We start from the raw sequence: 20,600 nt of genomic DNA on the forward strand, positions 1-20,600 counted from the left end.
CCTGTATATCTAAAAATCAGATTACATTTTAAAACAGAATAATCTCAAGCTTTGACTTTCAATGTTCTGGTGCAGTTCTGTCATTCTTCAACATTTGTGTGCTCTAGGCAATGCATAAACTAAGGGACTATGCTCAGACTTAGAAAAATTCTTGCACAGGGCAAGGGTTTCTGCAGAAAAGCAGTAGATGTGCATGGATCTGTGTACTGGCCAGGATGCTTGAAGAAATAAAAAAGAAACAGAAAACCTGGAAAAGCCCATCAAGGAATAGGGTAGGGAGAGTACTATTCCTTTAAGAAGGGGGACAGACAGTTTTATGTCAAACTGAATGTGAGTTCAAAGATTAAGAGGGTCCTTTCAGCAGGTTAAATTGATCCTATAAAATATATGTTATTCTGAGATTTCATAACTATTTCTCCTAAGCATTTGTAGAGTATTATTGAAGAAGACCAGCAGAGTGGAGTTTAGGACATCTGGCATCTGATCTGGAATTCTGAACATTTTACTGTGGATGAGCTATTAACTACAGTGGGCTGCATGATGTAAAATCAAGTGGTTAGATGAGTTCTTTAACTGTCCTTTAATACTTTCATGTAAAGCCATTATTCTACTAGTATTCTTTAATTAACGTGTATCTGCATTTCTTGTTTGAAAAGGTACCTATTCCTAGGTTTCCAATGACTGACAAATTTTAAGTCACCACCACCAGAAAAAACATCAAATACAATGGGGACTTGGCTTCTTATGAACTCCTAAGAGCTTTATGCCATCATCGACAGTTCTGAAGGAAGAGAAATAAAGCAATGTTTTTTGCTTTTGTTTTTGTTTTCATCTTTTGGTATAAAACTAGATGGTTGTTTTGTTACATTTTTACTATTTTTGCACACAAGCTCTTTGGATCCATCTTGATTTAACAATAATATATAATAGTAATCTTAGATTTTTGTAAAAGAGCGAGACTTCCTTCATTTATTTAAATATGCACATTTTATAATTAGCCCATAACTAGAAAGCAATAAGTATAAAAGTGTATAAAATTTAATTTTCTTGTACTTTGGGAGGAATTATAATTTTGTTTTTCATATGAGCAGTTTTGTACCTGTTTTCACAAATACATTTGTGAAATATTTTGTTGAAGTTTTCCCATGTGTTCCAGGCATAGTTTTATGCAGGTGTTACTTTGTTGGACAAAGAGAAACAGTTTTCTGGACTTCTAAGCTTTAGTTTACCCTCATGAAAAACTATCAATATTAGAACCAGGATAAACAAAACTCTTCCTGAAAGATAAAGCCTTATTTTGATCAATGACTTCCTAGTTTTTTGGAAAATGAATCCTCTATAAGTTATCTGAACCATCCCCAAAGCCATCAAACACCCAGTTTGTCCCTTCATATTTCATTGTCACATCCGTTCATGTACATTCTTTTATCTTCTCTTGATGTCAGTAGTTATTTATTCCATAGCTACTCTATTGCTCTACATCTTTCCACTAAACATATGGAGTAATAGTGCATGAGAATCCTAATAATCCACTCAGTGAGAAATTCATAATTCATAATGTATACTGTTTTAAAACATTATGGGCAGTGTGAAATTGTACATTGTGTCTCCTTCTGACCATCACTTTACTCTCCTTGTTCCTGCCTCAGGAGTCTCTCCTTTGTTTGCCTGCCGCTGCTTTTCTCTATCTTTCCAACCTGTTTTTATTCCTTTTTTTGTATGCCTTCTCTTCTTCCTGTTCTTCAAAACATTCTATTGACTCTGACAGCATCACATTCTTTATGCACCAAGTAGTTCCAAATATTTTGAATGTAGACACCACATTTTACAAAAATTAAATACTATCAGTAAAATAAAATACACACTATAAATGAAAGCAATCTTCAGACAAATAAGTTCATACAGCTTAGGATCTTGTTCAACAAAAAATGTAACTCTCACCTACCATTTCAACATCATTAAATTAATAGTAATGTGATTTCTAAATCTGTCAATATAATTCAGAGATTAACTCTTAATTGGATTGTGGTTTATTTTATAGGCTGAAATGTAGTATATATATTTTATCCTACTTTAAAACTATGAGCTGGGCAGTGGTGACACACGCCTTTAATCCCAGAGGCAGAGCCAGGCAAATCTCTGTGAATTCAAGGCCAGCCTGATCTACAGAGCAAGATCCAGGATAAACACCAAAACTACACAGAGAAACCCTGTCTCAAAAAACCAAAAAAAAAAAAAAACAAACAAACAAAAAAAAACTATGAAATATTTTACCATAAGCACTACAGATAATTCTTCCACTTCAGTGTTATTTTTGCAATGATATAGATGAGTTTAGAATGTCACCAACCACAGTCTTTTCAGTCCAGTACAGAGCACTGCCAGAAACCTTTCAAGGATTATTTTATTAACTCTATAATACTTCTCAGGTTCAATTCTTCTCCCCAAATATTCACCCTCCTATCCTGGAAGACTGAGTGATCTACATATGGACTAGAAGTCTAGTGACAAAAGTATAGATATACTAGTATAGCAAAAAAAAGGTTTTACAATGTATATAGTACATTACCAAAAGACTTGAATGATTATTAGAATTTTTATATAGGCTAATGTAGGAAACAATGAAGAAATTGAGAGTTAACCAAAATTATTGCAAATTATAGAAATGGGAAAGGAATCCAAATGATTGTTCTCTGGATTCTTACCAAAGTATTATATCTTCCTGTCCTGTTGCATTTTAACGCTTCTGCTTATTTGACCATTCATTGTATCTTTCTTTTTTAATTGTTTATTTACTCAGTTGTTGAACATGGATAAAACCAATAGTCATGCTAACATGGATGTGGGAAAACTTCAATCTTACACAAAGAATTACAATAACTAAGGAATGCTGAGAGAGGGAAATAGCCTTTCCCAGGGGAAAGCACACCAATTGGTTATCCATTACAAAATGACCATCCCTGAAAACATGCATACAAATCCCCTTATAGAGACTGAGAACATTGTACCTTTCTTGTTATAACACAACATTACACTACTCTTGCTCACACTGAGCCTAATGAGGGCACCAGAATATCTGTTTTTCCTTATGGTTACTGTATTACCAAAATTCATTCAGAATGGCCAACCCTAGTCAACACAAAACAGAAAGCATGCTTTGTCACTACCTGGGTGGAATGCTTAAGGAAGTTTCTGTCTTAGGATATGCCAAAGAAATTTAAACAGAGCCCTTTACTGATTTCACTGTAACTACTCCCTAATTAATATCATTTATGACATGAAAATGTGCAATAAAATTATTAACATTCTATATTTTATCAGTTATGAGTCAATCTTGGTTTTCAAAAATCTTTATAAACCTGTCATTCCCTTAAATGGCTAGACCATTTGACATTTGAGGGGAAAACAGATATGCATATCATATGTGTGTTGAAAGATTCCTTCAAATTCAAAAACAGAATTAGAAGCTCAGACAAGTGAAAAACTATCATTGTAAAAATGATGGACTATGCAACTTACTTCCACTCAGTATTTTAAAGAAAAATCTTAATGTTGTTTTAAGTTACATTATCAGTTTCTATTGTATTATTATAGACAACTGTGGTGATATATTGGGCACCCTAATAAAATTTATTTGGGGATCAGAGGGCAGAGCCAACCATTAGATTAGACATGGAGGCCAGACAGTAATGGTACACACCCTTAATCCTATCACTCAGGAGGCAGAGATCCAGATCTCTGTGAGTTCAAAGCCACACTGGGAACAGAACCAGGCATGGTAACACACACCTTTAATCCCAACAGTTGAGATCTTATGCCTTTGCTTGGGAAGCACACACACCTTTAATCCCAGGAAGTAAGATGGCAGGGCAGAAAAAGTATAGAAGGCATGAGGAAACAGGAAATCACTCTTTTGGGGTTGAGGATTTCATAGAGGTAAGAATGTGGCTGGCTTGCTCTGCTTCTCTGATCTTTCAGCTTTCACCCCAATATCTGGCTCTGTTTTTTTATTATTATTAATAAAACCTTTTTAGATTTGTGTTACAAACAACTATGTATATTCAATATACTTATACCTAGTGGTTCTTATTAAAATTGTTTTGAAGTCCAATCATGGTCATTAAATTGTGATGAGTATTTGTGGCTGAAGATAGATTCTATACAAGTAGAATTCCAGAAGGGGAAGTACTTCTCCAAAAGGTACGGAGATAAAACTTTTGCTATATGATTTCAAATTTACTTTAAGGGTTAAGCCCTTTCTTCCCTTTTGTGATGTACAAATAAACCTGTTTCACTGATATGTAATTTCTATTGACCAGGATTGGTCTGAACCATTATTCCAATTAATCTTATCAATAAAAAAATCAAGAGCCAAATATTGGGGTAAGAACCTGAAAGATCAGAGAACAGGAAGCAGCTGTCAGGTGCTTCCCACCTCTACAGTTCCTCTGACCAAAATCGCTGAGATCCTCTCTCAGCCCCACCTTACTACTCCCTGTCTCCTCTCTCTACAGTCCTCCAGACCTCTGTGGTCAGCTAGTGGCTAGCTCCACCCTCTGACTCCAAGCAAGCTTTATTTGTCAGAACACAATCAAAATATCACATAATATTGGCCACTCTGAATGAATTTGTAATAATAATAAATTTTGCTAATTATAATTTTTTCGAATTTAACAAGAAAATAATATTTTATATTTCATTGATTTCTAAGATACAAAGAGAGAGAGAGAGATACACAGTTACATTTTCCAATTTTCTATATCATAGTTCACTTTACCTGCCTGGTTTTTAGTATCATCCTGTGTAGTTTAATCATTTTAACATTATAAGAAATCAGTCTTATTCTCTCTAGAACATTGAAATTCAAGAACAAGGTAACTTACGTGTTAGTTTTAGCAGAGTCAAAAGCATGTGTAGAAAATAAATTTTCATTTCTTCTTTTTTTTTTTCAGTACAGAGGATCAAACCCCACACATGCCAAGAAAGCATTATATCATTGAGTCACTTTTTCAGCTGACACATATAATAAGTAAGTTTTTAAGTGTCTTTACTCACATTACAATCTAATTCATGATATTCACTTAAATTCATTATTTTAGATTTACAGTTTTAAAATTATCTCTAACTTTTGAAAACCATATTAATGGTCTTACAGTCTTTTGATTCTCTGGAGTACTGTATTTATTCTCTTATGGTTGCTCTCAATATCTTTTTTTGTTCACCTGAATTTCTTGAATTCATTTAATGTATTTTATCTAACTTTATAAATTATCTCATAAATGTATGTTTTAATAATTAATATAATTTAATGTAATACATCACTCTGAGAGGAACTCTTTCCAACTTCCATAAATCTCTTGTTCTCTGGTTCCTAGTATTTTGTAAATAGTCTACACGAACTAAAAAAATAACCTACTGTTGAGCTATATCTCTGGCACAGTGATAGAATTAAAATTACTAACATTTAATCTTGTTTTTGATGCCTTTAAATTTAATTCATCTTATCCTTCAGGATTTTTCAGGATTTTCCCTGCTTTCTGATCCAATGGGCCAAGTGAATACTTCTATTATACCTGAATTTGTTTTGCTGGGACTTGCACAAACATTTGGAATGCAGTTCTTCTTCTGCTTCTTCTTCTCCTTATTTTATGTGGGGATTATTTTTGGAAACCTCTTCATTGTGTTGACAGTGATTTTTGATTCTCGCTTACACTTCCCCATGTATATTCTACTGGCCAACTTGTCACTCATCGACTTGGGCCTTTCATCTACAACAGTTCCTAGGACAATATCTGATCTTTTAACTGGTTGTAAAGTCATTTCCTTCCACAGCTGCATGATACAAATGTTCTTCATCCATGTGATGGGTGGAGTTGAGATGGTTCTGCTCATAGCCATGGCATATGACAGGTACACAGCCATCTGTAAGCCTCTTCACTATCTGACGATTATGAACCCCAGAATGTGCATGATTTTGGTAATAGCTGCTTGGACCATAGGCATGATTCATGCCATGTCTCAGTTTATTTTTGTCATAAATTTACCCTTCTGTGGCCCCTATAATGTAGGAAGCTTTTATTGTGATTTTCCAAGGGTCATTAAACTTGCGTGCATGGACACTTACAAACTAGAATTTGTGGTTACTGCCAACAGTGGTTTCATATCTATGTGTACCTTTTTTTTCTTGATTGTATCATACATTTTTATCCTGGTCACTGTCCGGCAACATTCTTCAACTGATTTATCCAAAGCATTCTTCACTTTATCAGCTCATATCACTGTAGTAGTTTTGTTTTTTACACCATGCATGTTTCTTTATGTGTGGCCTTTCCCAACTAAGTCACTGGATAATTTCTTTGCTATTGTTGACTTTGTTGTCACTCCTGTCTTAAATCCTGCTATCTATACTTTAAGGAATAAAGATATGAAGTTGGCCATCAGAAGGCTAAGTAGACAGGTTTTAAGTTCTAGGGAAGTTACACAGTAAATTTTATTAATAAAAGCATAGAATCGTGCTATGCACTATCAAGGCATCCATGAAATCTATTGAATAAAAACACTTTTATTATTTTTTTAGAAATTCTTGGAGTATATCTATCAAAGAATGTCACTTAAAATGGAAGTTACAATAAGTTCTGGTGGTTACAAAATAAAAGAGTTAGCCGGGCGGTGGTGGCACACGCCTTTAATCCCAGCACTCGGGAGGCAGAGGCAGGCGGATCTCTGTGAGTTTGAGGCCAGCCTGGGCTACCAAGTGAGTTCCAGGAAAGGCGCAAAGCTACACAGAGAAACCCTGTCTTGAAAAACCAAAAAAAAAAAAAAAAAAAAGAGTTATATGTTTTTCCAATTAACTGAATGTTTTATTGTTTTTAAGTTTTTGTGTTGTATTGTATTTAAGTATTTTCATTGTATTTAAGCTATTATAATCAACAATTAATCCACAACCTTTCATATTATTTTTATATAAATGTACATAATTGTGTGCAATATAACTATCAGCATTTTTATGCAGATAAGAATACTAGTTATTAGTATATATTTCTTATGGAAATTATGTGGATCCAATGGATAAAATGTGGGTTTATATAAACCAACAATTATGGAAAATGAAATGAAAATAATTCATAAATGTGCTTTAAGTTAGATAAGTAGGAAAATAAAAACTATTAAAATGTTTGTGTTCTGTCTTGCCTGGTTTTCTATGATAATGTGCAATGTTCTTTTAGACATAGACTGTAGTACTTTGAATCATGCAATACCTGTGTCTATCCCTCTTTAAATAGCATAACTTTGTTTCCATGGTAGTCTTCTTCAAAGAACTTCATGACTGATATAAAAATAATTGTACAATTTAAATTATCTCAGCTGACTTATTTTCTAAAGTTATATACCAAGATCTCAAAACATTATTTAATGTGCCAGCTCCCAAGATACTGTGCTTATGAAGAAGAATCTCCTGGCTCCTTCAAACAATACCTGGAATGACAAGTCTTGAATGTGTTTATCAAATACAATTTTAAAAACTTAATTGTTTATCTCAGCTCATTCTAATGTCTTGATGATAATTAAAACTGAAAAAATAAGCTGATAAGAACTGAGACATCTAATATTATTAGTCAAGGAAATTTTTGATACATACTTCAGATACTAGCTACCAATGTCTTAAACCATACCCTCTTTATAAAACTGAAATATGATCATTCATTGCCTGTTATTCTGTCTAAATTTTAATTTTGTAATATTACTTTATTTGGTTTACCATGTTTTTTTTGTTTTTGCAATCCCAGATTGAGTAAGATAGTAAAATGATCCCGTGATCCAAGAAATTGTGACAATGTTCCTTAACTCAGGAAAAGTTTATGTTTCCTCCAATAGCCAAGGGAAAACCTGTGAGACTATAAGAGTCAGTCTCCCCAGTCAACCTCAGGCTGTTTCTGCATTTTTCATGGGCTTCTGGTTACTTCATGAATGATTTATCATTAGCCAAGCAGTTTACTCAGAACAATTCACATAAAAACCACTCTCCCAGAAATGTTAATGATTTGGCAATATGTATGAGAGTGACTATGTACTATTCTTTCTCTTAAAATTGATGTCAACACTATTAATTGTGAAACAGGTAAGCAGAATGACAAAACTGAAATTCATCAGTAGAAGCAGCTACAGTGTAGAATTTTATTGATAGTTAAATGCATTTGTCAGTAGAAATATTCACTTATACAGGATTCAGTTATGATACTTTTCAGGAAAACAAATAGAAAATCCTGCCATATGTAACTGAATTAACATGTGTAATATTGAAAAGGATAACCCTCATTATCGGTGTTTTAGATGCAATAATTATTGACTCCTACACCTAATTTTACTGAGTTAATGTATTCTTTCCTCTCTATGAAGTGGTTTTATACAGTTCTTATTTCCCAAAAGCCTAATATTTTCTTGTTCCATGTCTTTATTTTTTTTAATAATCCTAGGGAAACCTAGTTCGGTACATTTTTTTTTTTCCACACAGAAGCTGCAAACTCTATTGGTACAACTTTGGAAATTCTGAGAACTATTGATTGGATTGTACCATTTTGAAAACACAAAAATTAAAGCCCAAGAATTTTTCTTACTACATCCAGGATCAAGCAGTAGATCTGTGCTTAAACCTAAAGCCCTGATCCCCATCACTATGATTATAAATATATTTAAAAATCAAAGTAGGCCGGGCGTTGGTGGCGCACGCCTTTAATCCCAGCACTCGGGAGGCAGAGCCAGGCGGATCTCTGTGAGTTCGAGGCCAGCCTGGGCTACCAAGTGAGCTCCAGGAAAGGCGCAAAGCTACGCAGAGAAACCCTGTCTCGGAAAAACCAAAAAAAAAAAAAAAAAAAAAAAAAAAAAAAAAAAAATCAAAGTAAAAGATGCTTATGAAAAGTTCAATATTTTAATGATTGAATTCATTAAAATATGGATATGCTGAATATGCTGAAAGAATTTCTATTCAATCATGCTTGGTCCTTGGTTATTATAATAAAAACAGTGTATAAGATGCTGAACTCCTTCAGTGAATAAATAGAATAATTATATTCTCCAAAACTTTTTGAGTCTTTTTTAGAATCACAAATGAACTTTGAAGAGGTTATGCTGGTAAAAGGACCCTAGATGAAGATTCCATTTTATTATTCTCCTCTTAGCAACATAATTCTGAAGATGTGATCCATATTGAACCACAGGATTCATTTTTTTTTCTTAAAAGTAGCACTGTTAAGTTCTTATTTTCTACTGTGATAGATTTTGGTTTTCTGTACATTAGAACCTTTGGAACTATCTTCATCCGTGGCATATTTCTCATGGAGATATGATTTGGACTTTTTCATTCAATATCAGTGAAACAAAATGTATTAACATTTTGAAGCAAAAAAAACCACTCAAAACAACTTTAATTTGCATAGTATGATTGGAAAGAAAACTTTAATGAACTATCACACCATAATGTATCTCACAACAGAATTCCTACACTTGAGTACTGGCTGTGCTGGGATGATTATATTTTTCTTGGGTTAAGAAGACATGAACTAAAAGAAGTCCCATGAGTTATTTTATGATTAAAACTGTCCTTATGTCTGGAAAAATAGAGCCAGTAAGTTTGAATATGACTTTGTAAACAGGAATTTGATGCTTAACTAGGCAGGGGTAAGGAAGGAGGTTTGGAAAATGGAGAGATCCACATCAATTTTAAGCACAATGGGTTGTGATATAATAAATCTCCATAGCCAATAGCAGAATTCTCCATCAGATTTGACACAGACGAGCCTCTAGGCCCTTATGTATTTCAGCAGACAGTATTCAAGGTCCGCCTCCGTATTTTGCATTATACGTCTGCTGTGTCACCTATTCTGTTACTTATCATCAGTTCTGTGTCCTAGTCAAGAAATTATTCCTTGTTTGTTTGTGTTTGTTTTTGCTTTTTGAGACATGGTTACTCTGTGTAGTCCCGGATGTCCTGGAACTCACTCTGTAGATTAGGCTGAACTTGAACTCAGAGATCCACCTGCTTCTGTGTCTAGGATGCTAGGATAAAGGCATGTGCCTCCACTGGCCCTTCGCATACTTCATCTGCTACTTCATTCACTAGAAAACTACTTCAAACAATATTTATTTTCTTTTCTAGAAACACAATTAAAATGTTTCCTCCAAGCCATGAAAAACAGTCATTTTCCCGTCCCTAACTTGCTACCGAGCAAATTGCAAGATTGTCCCAACAATGCCTCTACATATTCAGGAAATGTCCACTTTCCATTGGTTCCTTCTATATAGTCATATTCTTAAAAGTAATTGGAATGCTGCATATTGTCCCCTTGTGTTCATTATAATTAGTATCAGAATTAAACATGTTACATTGTCCCTGCTTACTCAGAATAAAAATACTTGAAACATTTGAAAAAATATTTAATCCTTGCCTCCTGTTAATTTCTTTTATGACTCTAGTAACAGCTATAAATTATTAGGTACATGCCTCATATTATCAACTAGATAACAGTTTTTCATAGTTATACCCAATCCCTCCCGCACTGTTCATCCAATGTGGCCACAAATTTCAGTGGTGTCTTCAAGGTCATTCAGGTTCACATTCAACTGTGCAGACTTGCAGCTCACAAACTCACTTCTCAAGCAATAGAGAGGACTGCTGGATGGGCTCACCTGAAAGATTTCCCTTTTCAGCTCACACAACCACAATTTATAGTTATTACCTACAGTTGGGCTTCAAACAGTTTCTTAGTTTTACTTCAAATCTCTCCCTCTTAAAAACACATTAAGGCTAGAGTCAACAAATTAAATCTTTTTTTCCCAATGCTCCATATTCATGACAAAAATAATCACATTTACTAATTCCAGAATCTGCCTCCAAATTAATCTTCCATTAAACTTCTTTGCCTTATTACTCACAAAAGATTTACTGAATATTCCTAAAGTTACCTTAGAAATCCCCAATAGGAATATTTCATCCTCTCCCTTTTAAATCAAACATTTTTCCTTTTTTTTTTTTTGTCCTATAGTGCAGTCGAGCACCATAGAGACATGGGAGCCTGGGCTACCTGAAGAACAAGACAACCAAGGATGCACTGCAGGAAAAATTATGAGTTCTGATTTCTAGTTTGGGAGCTTTTGTGAAATAGATCATACCAAGTCCAAAATCAGTGAGCCCAGGGTAGAATTTGCAAATAACAACTCTGACTTCTTTTCGTTGTCTTTTCCAAGGCAAGTGCAGAAACTCTCTTCTGGAATGAATCATCAAAGGAAACAAATCATTCTGTGGTGACTGAATTTATTTTTATTGGACTCTCCGATTCTTTGGAACTTAGAATCTTTCTGTTTGCATTCTTTTTTGTTTTCTATGTCGGAATTGTGTTTGGCAACCTTCTTATTGTTGTAACTGTGACTTCTGATTCCCGCCTCCACTCTCCTATGTACTTCCTATTAGCCAACCTATCGTTCATAGATCTGTCTCTGTCCTCTGTCACAGCTCCCAAGATGATTGCTGACTTTTTCAGCAAACACAAAGTCATCTCTGTCAAGGGCTGTTTTGCACAGATATTTCTCCTTCACTTTTTTGGGGGAAGTGAGATGGTAACCCTCATAGCCATGGCCTTTGACAGATATGTAGCAATTTGTAAGCCTCTACGCTACACTACAATTATGTGTGGCAATGTATGTGTTGGCATTGTGGCTGCTGCATGGGGAATCGGCTTCCTACACTCAGTGAGTCAATTAGCCTTTGCAGTGAACTTACCCTTTTGTGGTCCCAATAAGGTTGACAGCTTTTATTGTGACCTTCCTAGAGTAATCAAACTTGCCTGTGCAGACACATACAGGTTAGACATCATGGTCGTTGCCAACAGTGGTATACTCACTGTGTGTTCTTTTGTTCTCCTAATCATCTCCTACACTATTATTCTAATGACCATCCAGCGCCGCCCTTCTGATAGATCATCTAAGGCTCTGTCCACACTGACTGCTCACATCACAGTAGTTCTTTTGTTTTTTGGGCCCTGTATCTTTATTTATGCCTGGCCCTTTCCCATCAAGTCATTAGACAAATTCCTTGCTGTGTTTTACTCTGTGGTCACTCCTCTCTTGAACCCCATTATATACACATTGAGGAACACAGAGATGAAAATTGCAATGAGACGTCTGAGACAATGGAATTTAAAACTTTGGGTAAAGTCTTAGATCCTCTGTAGCCATGAGTTTGAGATAATGAGAGAAGTAAGTTATTAAATTCTTCTGCAAACCTTATGATGATTTAACATTCCATTTTTACCTCACTTAATAATTGATAAAGAAGCTTTTAATATTGCCTCAATTTATTCAATGTGATCATACCTTATGTTTTTATATAGTTTCCAAATTAATAACACTAACTTAAAATACCATTTATTTAATTTTCAGAACAATTAAAGGTATTGTGATGATTATTTTTGTACAACTGAGAATCTCTGGATACCTTTGAGTTTGAGATAACAAAAGATATAACCTGGACTATTTTACATTAAAAAATTTTTTATTTGACTCATTTTTATAAAAACATAATAAAAGAATTACTACCAACCTCACTAAAACAATGTGTTCGATTATAAGTGTTTATATGCGAACTACTGAGATTCATAAAGGATATGCCTACCTGGTAACCATCTATGATTTGTCTCCTACTACCATAAAAAACAATTATCTATTAGTTAATTATCAAGCATGCTTAAAAAACTGAACTTGCAAACATGATTTGCCTTCAAGGTGCTTTACACCCTGTGACATACAGCTTTTAGTTATAAGACAGCAAATAAGAGTATCCCAGCCTCTTACCATGTTTATGCAAAGTATATCAATTACATATATCTATCATTTTCCATTAGCAGAACTTTTAATTAATTAATTTATTTATTTATCTGTTTCTTTTGGTTTTTTGAGATGGGATTTCTCTGTGTTGCTTTGGAGCCTGTCCTGGAACTTGCTCTGTAGATCAGGCTGGCCTCAAACTCACAGAGATCCTCCTGCCTCTGCCATCCAAGTGCTGGGATTGATGGCATGCACCACCATAACCCAACTCCATTAGCAGAACTTTAAAGTTAAAAGATGTTGGATTCAATTCCACTTGACCTTACTAAGCATAATTATGGGTATTTAATCAACTTTGTAAGATTATATTTCCACATTAATTAAAAAGGAGATCACAATATGTATTGCATGTGGCTATTATGACAAGTAATGAAATAACAGAGACACATAAGACAATATAAACATATGACATATTCACCACTCAATGAATGATACCTAGTATTATAATAGCCATACTAATCATCTATGTCAATGTAGCTAAGAGTTTTAACCCTTTGGTATTTCACAGCTTGTTTCAAGAACATGATATATTTCAGTCTTAGTAGATGTTCATTTGGGGCATTGTAGATACAATTGGAATGTGTTCATTTATGTGCAAATGTGTGTATTTGTGTGCATACTAATGTGCACATACACTGCCATCATACTGAGGAATTCTAGATTTCAGGACAGAAGTAGAGGAGACTATAAGTTTTTAAACACAGCAGTGATTCTGCCAACATTTAATCTTTCCTATGTTTGTCATGGAAGCAGGCTAAATTTGGACATCACATACTCTGAGTAATAAGCTATTTAGCCGAATAAATTGTGATCTGAATGTATGAATAAAAATGGAAATTCAGAGAGCAAAAGGGTTAAAATTGTGCCTATCTAAGTGAAAAAAAACTAGTATAAAAACCCACAAGGACATTAAAACACAGGAAAAGATTTGCCTGTTATCTGACAGCATCTCTAATCAGTGGTAAAATAAAGGAGCTGTTAATAAAGCTGTGGAATCACTGTGTGATGTTGAAAAGGACATATATTTATTCATCATATCACAGAACAATTTATAAATGAATTTAAGATGTGAATCAGTTTACAAACTGCAAACATTTTAAAGTGTGTATTTCTCTCAGTGTCTGTGCTACTGGTGTTATATTTAGGAAGTGATATCTGGTGCTAATGCATTCAAGACTACTTCCTACTTTCTCTTCTATCAGGTTCAGAGTAGCTGGATTTATGTTGAGGTCTTTGATCCACTTGGACTTATAACGCATGCAATATTAGGTCCAGCCTATATTGTTTGCTCCCAGGGTCGGCGGAAGAGTCTACCAACCAGCTGAGGATTCTAATCTGAGGGATATCAAATGAATCTAAGCACACTGAGTTCTTTAGTCCATTCACTTTATTCTTCTATGGCGATTCTATCTGCACAGTTTCTTTTCTGCTCTCTTACTTAGCTCTTCTCGGTCTCTCCTGCTCCCAGTCCCTCCTGCTCTCGGTTCCTGTTCTCTCATCATTCTACTTAGTTCTTTCCATATCCGTCCTCATCTTTGTTCTTCTCTACCAATCCTCTTCTCTCAGTGCTCTCAGAGAACCAGTATATATACCCACACAGTAGTTCTTTGGTAAAGCAATGTGAGGCTTGAAGTTTTCAGGGTCTCAGAGAGAGGTGATAAGGACCCACACATAAAGCAATTAATTGTCAGCTTCCAATTGCAACCCAAAAGGGGAGAGACTAAAGGGGAGTTCTCTGGTAGGGTCAACTAAAGGCTGAGATCATTAGGGAATTTATGTGCTAAAACTATAATCTAGAAATGGCTAGGTAAAATGTTAGGGGTCAGTAAGTCACAAGAAAGTAAACTGTCTTTGGCGCCACTTTTCCGGCTGGTCCCAGCTGCAGCTGCTTTCTGATAGGGAGGGGACATATGCTAGGTGGCTAAGCAACCTATTTCAGAGCATGTAGTATTTGGTTAGTAAAAGCACTTTCACTCAGAGTAATTGCTGAGGAGAAAATCTAGGAATAGCACCTGGCTAAGGAGGAATAAAAACTTAATTTGCACAAGAATGAAGCTTGGCACCTAATGCCTGCCTGGTCTAGAGGCAATCTCCTTGGGTCAGTGGGAAGTAACTGCCTTAATTCAGTAGCTAGCAAATGGCTAAAACTTCATCCCAGGAATGTGAGCAGTAAATCTCTTAAGTTAGGATCTTGTGTAAATAACCGGGGATGAAGGTAAGGGGTTGAGGATTTAATTGTTAGTGGTTCTTTTTTCTATCTGTGAGTGAGATGAGCTAATGTTTATCTATGTGCAGTTTTGTCCTTGGAAAAAAGGTATCTTTGTTGAAATACTTTTGTCCGGAGAATGGCCCTAGCCAGATATATGTTAATGAAAAATAAATGCAGCTGGGACAGTTGTCCAATTACCCCAAATGTATAAGGAAAGTTGTGCCCAAGATTGAGATGCAATCATGAGAGTACATGTACATGTAACATGGGGATGCATGGTAAATGGGGAGACTCATATCTGTTATTGCACAAGAAGTTTACAACAAGAAACAACCAATTCATTCAAAAGGCAGTAATTCCATAACACTTTGTGTGATGGTTTCCTCTAACAGAACCCTTAGTTCTGATAGGTTGACCTTCTGAACACTAGTTGTCACTGCTGTATATTCTCATCGACTTTCACTACCAGCGGCTCTCAACAGACTTAAGTTTTGTGCACGGTGACAGATATGGATCTATTTGCAGCCTTCTACACATTGATATCCAGTTATGCCAGCACCATTTGTTGAAGATGCTTTTTTTTTCCATTGTACACTTTTGGCTTCTTTGTCAAAAATTATATGTTCATAGGTGTGCGGGTCTTCAATTTGATTCCATTGGTCCACATGTCTGTTTTTATGCCAGTACCAAGCTGTTTTTATTTCTGTAGCTCTATAGTAGAGCTTGAGGTCAGGGATCGTGATGCCTCCAGAGGTTGTTTTATTGTACAGGATTCTTTTGGCTATCCTGGGTTTTTTGGTTTTTCCATATGAAGTTGAGTATTATTCTTTCCAGGTCTATGAAGACTTGTGTTAATTTCTTCCTAATTTACAAATTTAGTAAATATTTCTAAATAAATATATATATAATTAATTTTAATATTATATTAAATTATTTTAAATGAAGATAATAAAAAGTGAATTAATATCACTCCAAAATTAATCATTTCAATACTTAAATAACAATAGTTATTATATATGAGTTAAGTAGCTTTCATGAACTCAGCAACCAAACAGAAACTAGCAAAAGTTTTAAACTTACAGATAATACATAAGATGAAAACTGTTTTTACAATAAATATTTTCAAACTTTTTCATACTAAAATATATGCAAGCTGAAATTTCATTTACATATCATCTCTGGACTATATGGTACCTGATGTCAATATTTAGTAATTGAACCAGAGAGTGAAGCTGTAGAGAAAGAACCATCCAAAGTTCCAAACAACTTTTCATGTTACACTTAAAGGTGACTAAATAATTTCTATTATGATAAAGCCAAAAAAAAAAAAAAAACAGAAAAAAAAGTGAATAATCTGCCAGTTACAAGAGCTGGACCATATGAGGATCAGTGATACACTCCAATCATAACAATGAGTATAAAAAATTTAAGGATAAGTACATAAGAGCATCCACAAAGTGATCATTAAATAAAAATGAGATATTTTTCTCTGGGAATGAACCTAGTAAGCTAACATTAGTACATAAGAGTTTTGCCATAAAATTTACAAGAGATAGATAAGCAGACAACTTGAAAACAAAGATCATGATTCATATTATGTGTAGAAATGAAGTACAAATTAAGTAATAGTGAGGTTAATTAAGAAATATTATCTGCCTAATGACATTCTACAGGAAAGAGATGCAAGAGAGAAATGTGCAAAAAGCAACTACAAATATTCAATAAAATAAAACCAAATATGTAATAGTTAATTAGACAAATTGTTTGAAATATTCATCAAATTCAAAGAATAAAAAGCACATGTAAAGACTTGGTACAGACTGAGAGACCGGAAAGACGTTAACCACTTCAACAACGAGTTTGGTTAAGAACCTGATTTGATCAAGCCACTTGTCATTAATGATTTTGAGATAATCAACAAAATTTGAGTAACAAGCAAGTGTGTGTTTATGACAAATATAGATAGCCAAAGATAGCAGCAGATGAGTGATAGAGAGGAATTGGGTAGAATAAGAAAGGGAGGATAAGAGTCAGGGAGAGAAGGAAATTGAAGAACCAAGATTACACAGAAATGAAGTTCTCATTGAGATGAGAATAGCATATTGTATAACCTTTTCTTTCATGGAGAAATTCTTAAATGAAATCTAAGGCTGAAAATTCAGGCGAGAACAGCTCCTAAAAGACAAAACTTGGCATCAGGCCAACAGGCCACACCCCAGAGATTGCTGAAGCAAGGACATGAAGAATAGAGTCTTTTAACTTCTCATTGTCTCCTGAGCCTTATTGAAGGGGCCAGTATCAGCAAAAGAAACCCAGAGACCAAGTTCTCAGTACAACAGAGAGAAAGGGCAGGAAATAAGAGAAAAAGACAGGAGATACAAGATGAGAGAGAAAGAAGAAAGGAACAAGGGGGAAGGGAAAGAGATGTTTGTCCTGGGGGACAAAGGAAGGCCTCTGGATAGAGGACATAGGCATGGTCTACAGGAAAATGGCAGTTCATAAATGGAAAAGCAGAAACCTCTTGATAGGGTGAGGTGTTTAATTGTAATTGGGCATGGAAATTAGGGCAGCTGAAGGGGGCTTTTGACTATAGGACTTCAATATTTTGATAGATGAACCTTGTCCTCAACCTCACGATGAGGAGATGGCCAAATAATGGAATAGACCTTGGTGGCTAGCTTTACAAATGCAATGTAATGGTTTTTAACAAGGCAGAGCCATATTTGCCAAGCTTGGGCCAGCTAGAGTCCCTTTGCTGATGAGAAATTTTGGAATGTTTTAAGAGACATCTGCAGCTTTGCTGACCAAGAGAACTGTATTGTACTTAACAATGTGTTTGTTAAATATCCCATGTGTGTTGACCACTGAATTAAATACAATATTTTAATAAGTAATCAGTCAGTTTATGGAAACAGTCTTCATGGATATTATATTTCAGAATATTATACAACAACAAAAAATAATTAAAAGAAAAGTCTCAGATTGAGATAATTTAGAAGTCTCATTAAACTTTATTGGTATGTTTTATTATTATATTTTATCTGATTTAAAATTTCAAAAACACAGAGTATAGTCTACTGTTATTTTGTGAAGTAATAAATTTGTTTCTACTTTGCTTAATTTAACCTGTCTACTGTGTTAGTGTATTGCTAGATAGCTGTGATAAAGCAAAAGGGATGACTTTGGCTAATTGACAAAGATATTGAACAATTTGGGACATGTGGTAGTGTTCAGAATTATATTCAGGTAAAATTTAATAAGATGTTATCCACAAAGGTAAATATATGAGTTTGCTCAATAAATGTTAAGTTAAACTTTATTAAAGACATAGAAGAATAGTTTCATGGCATTCCTGTATACAAAGAGCATTCGTGTTTAGATTTAAGGTGAAGGATCTACAATGTTTTCATGGTTGGTCACTGAATATAATATTTTTTAAATGTTAAATTATATCTATATGGGGAAATTGGTACAAATTTTATTTCCTGATTTTAAATCTGTTTCATACAGTTAGTCTCATTATTTGAAGTAATTAGTTTACATTTCTTGGTATTAGGAATTTCCTTTGGAACCAAGGTAGTTGCTTACAAATCTTTTCATAGCGTTTTTCATCTCTTTATTTCTCAGTGTATAAATAGCTGGGTTTAGGAGAGGTGTAAAGACAGAGTAAAATACAGCAAGAAATTTATCCAACCAGATAATATTTAGTGGCCACACGTAAATGAAGATGCAGGGCACAAAAAAGATCATCACCACAGTGATGTGGGCAGTGCATGTGGACAGAGCCTTAGATGCACCTGCTTTGGAACTCTGGCGAACAGTAATAAGGATATATGTGTAGGAAATGAGCAAGAGAATGAAACAGGTTACAGCCACAAGCCCACAGTCAGCATTCATTAGAATATCCAAATCATGGGAATCCGTGCAAGCTAGCTTGATCACCAATGGCATGTCACAGAAAAAGCTGTCTATTTCCTTGGGGCCACAAAAAGGCAGCTCCACAATCACTACCAGGTGACTCATGGCATGCACAAAGCCAGTACTCCAAGAAATCAGCACCAATCCAGTGCATCTTTTCAGGTTCATAATGGTGAAGTAGTGGAGTGGTTTGCAGATGGCCACATAGCGGTCATAAGCCATTACCACCAACAACACCATCTCTCCTGCAGCAATGCAATGGGCAAAGAAGACCTGGGATATGCAGCCTGAAAAGGAAATAGTTTTGTTTTCCCTGAGAAAGTCTGATATCATCTTAGGAGTCGTGACTGAGGAAAGCCACATATCAACAAAGGACAGGTTGGCCAACAAGAAGTACATGGGAGAATGGAGATGGCGGTCAGTAGTAATTAAGAGCATAATGACAATATTTCCTGACACAATGAGCAGATAAAGTATCAAAAACATCAAGAAGAGTAAGACTTGAATACTCTGTGAGTGTGAAAGTCCACAAAGTATAAATTCTGACACCACAGACTGATTGCCTCCATCCATTTTGCTCAGTGTGTCCCCAGAAGTGACCTACAAAGAAAGAAAGATTATGAATTAGTAGTATGAGGAATTCTACTTCCTTGTAGAACTTGACATTCCCTTTGTAACTTACCTGAATGAAATGCATAAATGTAAAGAGAAATCTAAGGGAAATGTGAGTGACACTGCTGTCCAAGTGAAAGCTAATGAGCTAATGAGCCAAGAGCAACTCCCCATGAAGAGAAGCATTAGTTGTGACTGTTATCCACATGCTCTATCAGGAAATTCCTCTGTCAGAGAGTAGTGAGGAAACAGGACAACAATGTGAAAACCTAAAAAATATGTGTTATTTTTTTTTAAAAAATGTCTAAATTTGTCACTAGCAGTCATGACATTCCACAGTAAAAATGAGGATTATATTTGGAAACTGATGGGGAGTTGTACTGAATATCAACGAAATGGTCTGATAGGACGCTACCATTTTGGTCAGCATACATAATGATTTTATTTGGCATCAGTAGAATTGTTTTGTGACATTGGAAAAATAAAATATTAGCTTAAAGCTATAAAGTAAATGATGGGAAAACCTCAGAGAGGAAGCATACAGAACAGAATGCCATATCAGATATACATAGATACCAGATTGAAATATACAAACCAGGTTCACAATTATTTATTAACAAATATATGTTACATAACTTATTTATTCAACTAAACTGATTAACAAAATACCACTGTAAATACCTGTAGGGAAGGATTGACCAAAGAACACAGCAAAGCATATTCAGACCTGAGCTCTAAAAACCACAATTAGTTCAGTCTTAGTGGCAGATAATATTGATCTTAAATTGCATAAACCAATCTTGAGAGCCCCTAGATTTTAAAATATTTTAGTTTCCTGTCATGAATAATATATGATCTGTCATCAATCTATCATCAGCATGTTTTTTTCATTATATCACTTATCTGTTGATTATCTTTGTTGTTTTAAAGAACAGAATAAATTACATAAACATATAAGCAAAGTTGTCCTGTCAGCCTTAGAGGA

At 34.8% G+C, this 20,600-nt stretch overlaps 3 protein-coding genes across 3 annotated transcripts; 2 read left to right on the top strand and 1 right to left on the bottom strand.

The window, feature by feature from the left end:
• The first annotated feature begins 5,545 nt into the window (after window positions 1-5,545).
• Window positions 5,546-6,487, top strand: LOC102913882 (olfactory receptor 4F17-like). Its single transcript, XM_006994510.2, has one exon. The coding sequence runs from the start codon at window positions 5,546-5,548 to the stop codon at window positions 6,485-6,487; it is 942 nt and encodes a 313-aa protein (XP_006994572.2).
• A 1,563-nt stretch (window positions 6,488-8,050) lies between these two features.
• On the top strand, window positions 8,051-12,225 carry LOC121826072 (olfactory receptor 4F4-like). Its single transcript, XM_042269854.2, has 2 exons — window positions 8,051-8,119; window positions 11,242-12,225. Exons 1-2 carry the CDS (start codon window positions 8,051-8,053, stop codon window positions 12,211-12,213), a joined length of 1,041 nt encoding a protein of 346 aa, XP_042125788.1. The 3' UTR covers window positions 12,214-12,225.
• Window positions 12,226-18,486: 6,261 nt separating this feature from the next.
• On the bottom strand, window positions 18,487-19,579 carry LOC102910100 (olfactory receptor 4K3-like). The gene has a single exon (XM_006994498.3). It carries the CDS (start codon window positions 19,574-19,576, stop codon window positions 18,638-18,640), a length of 939 nt encoding a protein of 312 aa, XP_006994560.2. The 5' UTR covers window positions 19,577-19,579; the 3' UTR covers window positions 18,487-18,637.
• Between the last annotated feature and the right edge of the window lie 1,021 nt (window positions 19,580-20,600).

Source organism: Peromyscus maniculatus, chromosome 4, assembly GCF_049852395.1.
Source record: "Peromyscus maniculatus bairdii isolate BWxNUB_F1_BW_parent chromosome 4, HU_Pman_BW_mat_3.1, whole genome shotgun sequence".
NCBI classification, from domain to species: Eukaryota; Metazoa; Chordata; class Mammalia; order Rodentia; family Cricetidae; genus Peromyscus; species Peromyscus maniculatus.